The sequence below is a fragment of the Leptodactylus fuscus genome, chromosome 6, assembly GCF_031893055.1.
Source record: "Leptodactylus fuscus isolate aLepFus1 chromosome 6, aLepFus1.hap2, whole genome shotgun sequence".
NCBI lineage: Eukaryota > Metazoa > Chordata > Amphibia > Anura > Leptodactylidae > Leptodactylus > Leptodactylus fuscus.
The window spans coordinates 152450203-152459348 of NC_134270.1; the positions used below are offsets into that span (position 1 = coordinate 152450203).

General features: G+C 42.4%; 1 protein-coding gene across 1 annotated transcript; it reads left to right on the forward strand.

The window, feature by feature from the left end:
• Nucleotides 1-2161: 2161 nt before the first annotated feature.
• LOC142208854 (taste receptor type 1 member 3-like) lies at nt 2162-8863 on the forward strand. The gene is made up of 6 exons (XM_075277629.1): nt 2162-2346; nt 4738-5038; nt 5301-6038; nt 7197-7394; nt 7761-7881; nt 7965-8863. The coding sequence occupies exons 1-6, from the start codon at nt 2162-2164 to the stop codon at nt 8861-8863; spliced, it is 2442 nt and encodes an 813-aa protein (XP_075133730.1).
• Nucleotides 8864-9146: the final 283 nt, after the last annotated feature.

Sequence of the window (9146 nt, forward strand, 5' to 3'; positions counted from 1 at the left end):
GGATATAAATGTTGGCAAACAGTCTAACAATTCATCATGTGAAATCCTACAAGATAACCAACAGACGACTAATACTGAATGAGATGACTCAGGATTAAAATCAAAGCCACAGAAATATGTCCTAATCCCGTTCACTTCAATGGCAACTCCGGGTGGAATCCCCGAAAGATCGGTTGTTAGTTGATTTTTCTATCTAGCAGAAAATGAAGCATCTCCCTCACACCAAAATGAATAGAAGACATCATTTTTGCAGCAGATTCTGCCACAACATTTCTGCATTGTGTATGTACCCTTAAATGGTCTCTAACTTTTCACTCCACTTAGTTCAGAGAGCATGTGATTCTGGACCTACATATAATGCACTTCAATTGAAAATGTTGCTGATTAGAGATGAGCAAACAGTAAAATGTTCGAGGTTCGATATTCGTTTCGATTAGCCCCTCAATATTTGACTACTCGAATCGAATATCGAACCCTATTATAGTCTATGGGGGGAAAATGCTCGTTTCAGGGATAGGCAACGTTCGATCAAATTATACTTACCAAGTCCACGAGTGAGGGTCGGGCTGGATCCTCTGAGAAGTCTTCTCCTTGCAGCGTCCCCGCAGTATCTTCCGGCTCTGAATTCACTCTGCCAGGCATCGGTCCTGGGCAGAGCCGACTGCGCATGCCTGCACTACAAGCGGACATGCGTAGTCGGCTCTGCCCAGGCCCGATGCCTGGCAGAGTGAATGAAGAGTCGGAAGATGCCGCGGGGAAGCTGCACGGAGAAGACTTCTAAAGGTAGGAGAAGAACCAGCGTTGATTGGCCGTCTGTATAGCATTTGGCCAATCAATGCTGGTTCTGCATCAAACTTTTACATTCAAATAGCGAGTGGTACTCGATCGAGTACGAGTATTTCGAATACCGTAGTATTTGATCAAATACCTACTTGATCGAGTACTACTCGCTCATCTTTATTGCTGATTTCTGCCTGAAAAACCTCTCTAAAGTTCCTGTCAATAGGTGTCTCCCTTGCAGCTGCTGTTCACTCTCTGCTTCTAGGGAAGATCAGTCCATAGATACAATTCAAAAACAAGAGGTCTTCACAGTGAGTGGAGAGGGAGGTCTTGTTCTGCCTTCAAACACTGAATGCAGGCAGGAGGGGTTGATTCTCCTCACAGCCTCCATGAACATCTGCAAACTGTTTGCAAAGGAATAGACATTATGCAAATCTCATATCTTACAACATAAGAAAAATCTTCTATATACTTATATCTACTTCTAGCTTTTATGTAATTATAGATGGGATATTATTCACAGACAGCAAGCAGCTTTCCTGATGGTGCTCATAGATTGCTTTCTTCCTGTGTCATGTCTGCATGTACAGTATATACCCTGCATTTGCAGCTCAGTGTTCCTGGATTTCCTATAGTATGGTCACTTGGACTTTCCATTATTTCTTTGGTATAGTACAGCTACTCCTGGCAAAATTCTATAAAGAAACCAGTATCATCAGTAATGGATAAGGAAGAGGAGCAGACTGTCCCTTATTGTACATGCCCAAAGGCTCAGAGACAAATGCAAAATGTGCTGCAGCCCTAATGGGGATATTAGCAGCAGAAAAACTGATAGGACACAAGATATAAGGCCTACATAGGATAGTAACACCTCGTAATTCAACTTTTCATGAAACTTCAGATACCTTTTAAAGGGTTTCCCTGGCCCCGAATCGATTTTACAGCAACTTAAACCCAGAGGCTGATCTGTGCAGGTCTGTGGATAGGTCTTCAGAAAATTTGATTTGGGGCCAGAAAACCCCTTTTGCATTTGGCGCATGCTTGCATATACTGACACATACACATGCATCATTGAAGATATACTAGTGTCTGTGTTTTCTATCTACCCATAAACTGTATTCCAATAATTTTCGAATTTCCGGCAAATGATGTCACTCAAACCTCAATATTTGACTGCAAATCCCGACTCTTTGGTGTAAGACAAAAATTTACACTTACTCAAATATCTGGGCTAGAGACATGAGACTTTGAGGAAAACATGAGATTACTGACTATATCATGTTACCGCTCATCATGTTCAGTCTTTGACACTGACTGTGTACACTGATACTAGTAGTGTGTACTGTATTGTTGTCTGCTGTCTCCAGCCACCACCACAGTTATGATCTTCTACATCATCTTCATATTAAGACTCAATGCAAGGTTTGTGCTGTCAACCCATGAGCCTGTGGCCTACCAAATATTTAAGAAGCCTGGAGAATTCATGATAGGAGGTTTGTTCCCTTTTCACAGCAATGTTAATGACTTGGAAAGCCATTGGAAGCCAGAACCTCTGACATGTTCAAGGTAAGACGGAAAATAGTCTTGTAAGACATAACCTTACCCTAGTATAAGATCTTGCTTTTTATATTAGATTGTTCCTATGATTTCTCCGACAATTTAGTAACTGAGTTAAAGGGGTATTCCAGCTATTAAAGGGGTTGTCCAGGATTTAAAAAAGATATCTCTAAGGGAAGGGAAATAGTATTGACCTGCCATACACTGATGCTTCCATGAATGCATGTAACCACTGAGACCGGTGACTGTGTGCAAGATCTGTTGCATCTAATGTCTTACTGTAGAATCCAACCCCCTCCACCGATCAGTAGGGTTGAGCGATCGGGATCGGAAAAGATCGGATTTCGAACCGATCTTTTCCAGCGGGATCGAGATCGGAGGTTATCTCAAGATCGGCTCAACCCCAAAAGTGACTTTTCCCATAGAAAAGCATTGACTAGGGTTGAGGATCGGGATCGGAAAAGATCGGATTCCGATCGGCGATCGAGCAAATTTCACGATCGAGATCGGCTGGAAAATGATCGGAAATCGGATTTTAAAATCGATCTTGAAATCTCAAGATCGGCTCAACCCTACCGATCAGCTTTTCGACTACAATGATTGGTCACATGATACAGCAACAAGTCATCAGGGCCCATCAAGAGGCTCAGCTGATCTGTTCGGGGTCCTGGGCATTGGACTCCCCCCCAACACCTATCACACACTTAGATCTTCAATATGTAAAACTCCTTTAATAGAGGGGTCGCAATCAGTATATCATAGATAATAATGCCATATATAGGTTGTCCTGATGAGATAACCCCTTTAAGAACAGAGACAATGATGAAGACTCTTTGTAGAATGTTCTAATTCTTTGTAGAACCTGAAGACATGTTGTAAGATGTTACAGTATGTGCCACTTTTATTCTAGATGTCTTCTTTACAAAGACTTTACTATGTGTAGAGTTTATAGACCCGTTTATAGCCCAAGCCAATTGTCCTTGACATCGCATTCAGTTTTATGTCCTAGAGAACTGCACACACATTCAGTATTGCTGCTGACTATACACACACTGAACAATGAAGAACATTTGGATTCCTTTAAGTGTGGCTAATAAGGGGAAACAGCCGTGTTATAACATAGACAAGCATTTTTAGATATCATCTGACACATTGGCAGTAAGCACTAGAGATGTATTCATTTCTGTGCTATAAATGAGGTGCGCTGCGCTGAATGTCACTGCGGCTCAGCCATCTGGATGGTTTCCCTGTATCAACATAATGCTGGGAATTAAAGGGGTTGTACAGGACTAGAAAAACATGGCTGCTTTATACATAATACAGTGTCACGCCTGCCCATGGATTGTGGCGCTCAGCACCTTTAACCACTTCCTCACTGACCATATTCCCTGGTTCATGAATGGACATGTTTTCAAGTTTTTTTGGTACATGCGATTTTGAGGACTATAGCATTTTTTAAACTCGGGTTTTTGTGTTTTTTTTTTTAATTCTACATTTTTTTTTAACAGCAAGAATTTCTATAAAAAAAAGTTTTAAAAATAGTTTTCATGTTGGTAGTGGGGATGGGGATAGAACCTGTGATTCAGGCGTAGTAGCATTTTATATATTAATTTTTTTTTTATTTTCTTATTTTTTTCACATATTATTTATTCATTTATTATGCTTACTTATATAGTGCCATCATATTTCGCAGCGTTTTACAGATATTGTCAGTCACTGTCCCATATAGGGCTCACAATTTACATTCCCTATCAGTATGTCTTTGGTGTGTGGGAGGAAACCCACACAAACACGGGGAGAACATACAGACTCCTTGCAGATGTTGCCCTTGGCAGGATTTGAACCCAGAACTCCAGCGCTGCAGTGCTAACCACTGAGCCACCGTGCTGCCCATATTGTGCCCCCTTAAGGTAATAATACATTAGCCCCAGTTACAGAAGGAGTACAACCTCTTATCACTCACGGCAGAGCTGAATTGAGTCCTCTAGGACCCAGCGGCTCATGCTGTTTTCCGCACCTGGTGGATCACATAACCTCATCTTGTCGGCTCCCGTAGCTCTATACACATCACTCAACCATTCTTTCTTTCTCTATGGAATTTCCAGGTGTTAATAACAACCTGCTCTCTGCTCCTGCAGTTGCATGATCTCATACAGCTGCTCAACTCTGCAAGGTTGTCCTTGCAGAGTTGATTATCTAATGTCCAGACATATATAGTACACAGGTTAAGGTGAATGGGGATGAGTTGGAAGGAAGGTGACCAGGTGGATCGGGAGTTCCTCCTAAATGGGAATGAGAGAATCCCTCTTATAATGCATGCAGGGTATTTGAATATAGATTTCCTAATCCAGAGTCCTCCTTTAAGGTTTCTGTTTTTCACTAAAACATGTTTTCTTGCAGCTTGAACCCTACAGGTTTTCTTCAGGCTTTGGCAATGAAATTTGCTTTAGAAGAAATTAACAACAGCACGACTCTACTTCCAGGGGAGTCTTTGGGCTATGAGGTTTATGACACTTGTCTTAATCCTCTGGCTATTCTACATCCAGTACTGCTGTTCTTAGCTAGAAATGGGACAGAAGAGGTGGAGATGAGCTGCAATCTGACGGAGTATAAAACCCGAGTTCTGGCTGTGATCGGACCTTCATCCACTGAGGTGGCCACTGTCAGTATGAAGTTGTTCAGCATCTTTAGAATTCCGCAAGTAAGTCTTAAAGCAGCTCTTCGCATGGGGGGGTCATTGGTGGGTACCTCCAAGTATTAGGCATCAGCACAAACTAAACACTCCAAAGCAGACATTTCTCCAACAGCCTTGCAGTTCCTATGGCTAGAAAGGGTGAAGGACCTGCAGTGACATAATGGTGACATGGTAGGTCCTGCACACATAGAGTTGTTCAGTGGGAAAGAGAAGCTTATTGAGTTAACGCTAATTTCATGATGACCCCTTTTTCCCCTTACTTTTTCAGATCAGTTATTCTGTGACTGCTGATATATTTAGTGATAAAAGTACATACCCAGCCTTCTACAGAACTGTGCCGAGTGATCAAAAACAAGTGGCTGGGATGGTTACATTGATGACATTCTTCGGATGGAACTGGATAGCTGCAATCGCCAGTGCGGACGATTACGGTGAAACTGCCCTTCGACAGTTCTCTTCTTCTGGAATGTCTAGTGGCATCTGCATTGCTTATGAAGGCCTAATTCCAACGTATCTCTCTGTCTCCGACACAAGCACTGTCATAGAGGACATCTTAGACAAGATTGAGCAGACTGACGTAAAAGTAGTGCTTGTTTTTGCATCATTGACCCAATCGGTAGCTGTCTTCAAGGAGGTTATTATGCGCAATATGACAAGGGTATGGATAGGAAGTGCATCCTGGATCCTATCCCAAAGTATTCTTTCCTTACCAGGCATTGAGCGTGTGGGCACAGTCATTGGGTTCTTTCCAAGTGCCCACACTGTTTCAGGATTTGATGGGTATTTAAGAAATATGATCTCACAAACATACCCACAATTCAGTGATGTCTTTCAAGGGATTACTCTTGAACCTGACAAAATCCCTATAATTTTGAACCCGCTGACAGCTTTGCATGCACATAGTGTTTACACGGCGGTCTATGCAGTGGCCTTTGCATTACATAAGCTCCTGAATTGCACCTCTGTCAAATGCAACAAACAAGAATCTAACATCTACGCATGGAAGGTAAGTGCTCTATCAGTGTATTATATCTAGAGATGGGCAAACCTCTGGTGATTTCTTTTGGGTTTGGGTGGTCCTAAAGATTTGTTTGAGACCATCATGAACTAGCGGTGCTATTATTATACTCTGGGTCTCAAAGTATATGAGATGTGTAAACATATTAAACAGTTATACCTTTACTCACCTCTCCCGAATATCCTTGTGGTGTCCAGTGCTCCCTGGGCTTCCTCTTCCAGTCTAGGTGGTATTGTCACATTCTCCACTGAGGCCTATGGTTGGGCTTCAGCAGGCACATGGGGCACCAAAATTATGATGTTTAAGACACTTAGGAGTCAGGGATAGCAGACCATGGAAGCCATGTGCATGAGATGTGAGGGGAGGTGAGTATAAGTGTTTATTAGTAGAGATGAGCGAACAGTAAAATGTTCAAGGTTCGATATTCGTTTCGAGTAGCCCCTCAATATTCGACTACTCGAATCGAATATCGAACCCTTTTATAGTGTATGGGGGGAAAATGCTCGTTTCAGGGGTAGGCAACGTTCGATCAAATTATACTTACCAAGTCCACGAGTGAGGGTCGGGCTGGATCCTCTGAGAAGTCTTCTCCTTGCAGCGTCCCCGCGGCATCTTCCAGCTATGAATTCACTCTGCCAGGCATCGGGCCTGGGCAGAGCCGACTGCGCATGCCCGCACTACAAGCGGACATGCGCAGTCGGCTCTGCCCAGGCCCGATGCCTGGCAGAGTGAATGAAGAGCTGGAAGACGCCGCGGGGAAGCTGCACGGAGAAGACTTCTAAAGGTAGGAGAAGAACCAGCATTGATTGGTCGACTGTATAGCATTCGGCCAATCAATGCTGGTTCTGCATCGAACTTTTACATTCGAACAGCGAGTGGTACTCGATCGAGTACGAGTATTTCGAATACCATAGTATTCAATCGAATACCTACTCGATCAAGTACTACTCGCTCATCTCTATTTATTAGCTTTCAACACTTTCACTCATTATATTCAGTAATCTGACCGCCAAAATTCGGATTTGGGTCAAATCAAACTGGTTTTCTAACTGTATCTTTTGCAACTCATGCCAATAGCTAGAATATCAATATACTATCAAGGATGCACTCAACTTTATGAATAACTTCCTTATTTATGTACGACAGCTGCTCAAGGAGGTGAAGAAAGTAGATTTCTCCATCTTTAACACGTCATTCAAGTTCGACAGCAATGGAAACCCTAATACTGGCTACGATATAGTGACCTATAGCATGTCTGGGATGGGCTTCACCAAAATCGGAACCTACAACAAAGAAATGGGGTTGGACAGCACTCTTATTAACTGGGGAACTCCTGATAACGTGGTGAGTCAATTTCAATCTTGGGCCCCGGTTGAAAAATGTAGAGACTGGAGGAATCTAAAGCAACTCTAGTGCTTATGTATTGGTAAAAACCAAGAGATAAAGGTAGTAGTGCGCATAAAAGGGCAGTCCACAGTCTTCCAAATAACCCCAAACACTTTTACCCTAATGGTATTGGTCAGTGATACGGCTTGACTGTAGTGTCAAATTATAGAAACGCCAACATACTCATACCTGGCACTACTAACAGCTAAGGGTCAACTTGCATGGAACTAGGGGGCCACCGGCATCTTCTAAGTCAGGTTAGAGATAACATGGACATACAATCACATTATTGGGTAATTATTGAGCGTTCCTGTTTCCCATAAGGTTCCCGAGTCTCAGTGTTCAGGAAACTGCTCACGAGGACAAGTAAGAAGAGTGAAAGGAACCCATTCTTGCTGTTTTGACTGCGTTGACTGCCAAGAAGGAATGTTTCAGTCTAGTGAAGGTGAGACATTTAGTGTTATCAAAACTATGCTTACATAGATAAATCTATATGGTTTACCAAATTTTTTATGGCTTTTTTTGCAGATGAATATCAATGTCAGCCATGTCCTATGGGTCAGTGGTCTAATGTAAGGAGCACCAGTTGCACCAACCCAACCTACATGTATTTACAATGGGGTCACCTCTCCGTCATATTTCTTCTTCTCTTCTCTTTCGTCATCTTCGGTCTTGTCCTTGGAACCATCATTCTCTTTTTCCAACATAGACATAGTCCTCTGGTCAGAGCCTCCGGAGGTCACATGTGCTGCTTCTCTCTTCTTTCTTTGTTGGCTGTCAATCTCAGCATCATCCTTTTTATTGGTAAACCTACTGATGTTGAGTGCAAGTTGCAGCAACCACTCCCAGCTATGGGTTTTACGTGTTGCCTGTCTACATTGTCGATTAAAGCCCTCCAAGTCATGTTGGTGACTGATTTTAAAGATGTTCCCACCAAATATATCCAGTGGTTGAAGACCATAGGAACATGGTCTTTTTTGATTTTTAGTATGGTCATCCAGGGCTTGTTTTGTACGTGGTACATTCTCAGTGCACCCTCTTTGTACCAAAATGAACAGGTCACGTTTCTCTATAAGTATCTCAAATGTGAGATAACCAATGTTTTCTGCTTCTTCTTGATGTTTGGATACAATGGAATACTCGCTCTTGTCTCCTTCATGTTAAATTGTGTCGCCCAAGCTCCACCTGGTCAGTACAACCTGGCAAGAGATATCACGTTCTCCACATTGGCGTATCTGCTAATATGGATCGTCTTTGTTCCTGTCTATGCCGTGGTCACAGATGGGAACCAACTTTTGCTTCAAATGGTTGTGACTCTGGTGAGTTCTTCTGGTATAATGTTGGGTTATTTTGCTCCAAAATGTTATATTCTTCTATTGAAACCAGAAATGGCATCTGAAGAATATTTCAAAATTTACAATAATTAATGTGTCAATTGTACAGGACAATAAATAAATCTCTACCTCCAATACATTGCATTGTTTTTTTTCTCTGGAATAATGGGAGACATGACCATACTGAAAGGTATAATGTAGAGTGGAAGAAAGAATGGGGAAAGCGAGAGTGATAGAGTCATCGCTTGGACAGTTCTTTGTTTCCCTCACTAGCTCCCTCTGGTGTTCTTCTGATTTCCTTTCAGAACATCCACCTACTGTACTGTAGTGCTGGTGGTCACACGTGCCCAGTAGTTCAGTCCATTCAGATGGATCC

Excerpts from the sequence above, each read along its gene's own strand:
- LOC142208854 (XM_075277629.1), top strand. The coding sequence starts at position 2,162 with ATGATCTTCTACATCATCTTCATATTAAGACTCAATGCAAGGTTTGTG. Across the intron at positions 5,039-5,300 it reads GCATCTTTAGAATTCCGCAA|ATCAGTTATTCTGTGACTGC; the intron begins GTAAGTCTTAAA and ends TTACTTTTTCAG. Across the intron at positions 7,395-7,760 it reads GGGGAACTCCTGATAACGTG|GTTCCCGAGTCTCAGTGTTC; the intron begins GTGAGTCAATTT and ends GTTTCCCATAAG.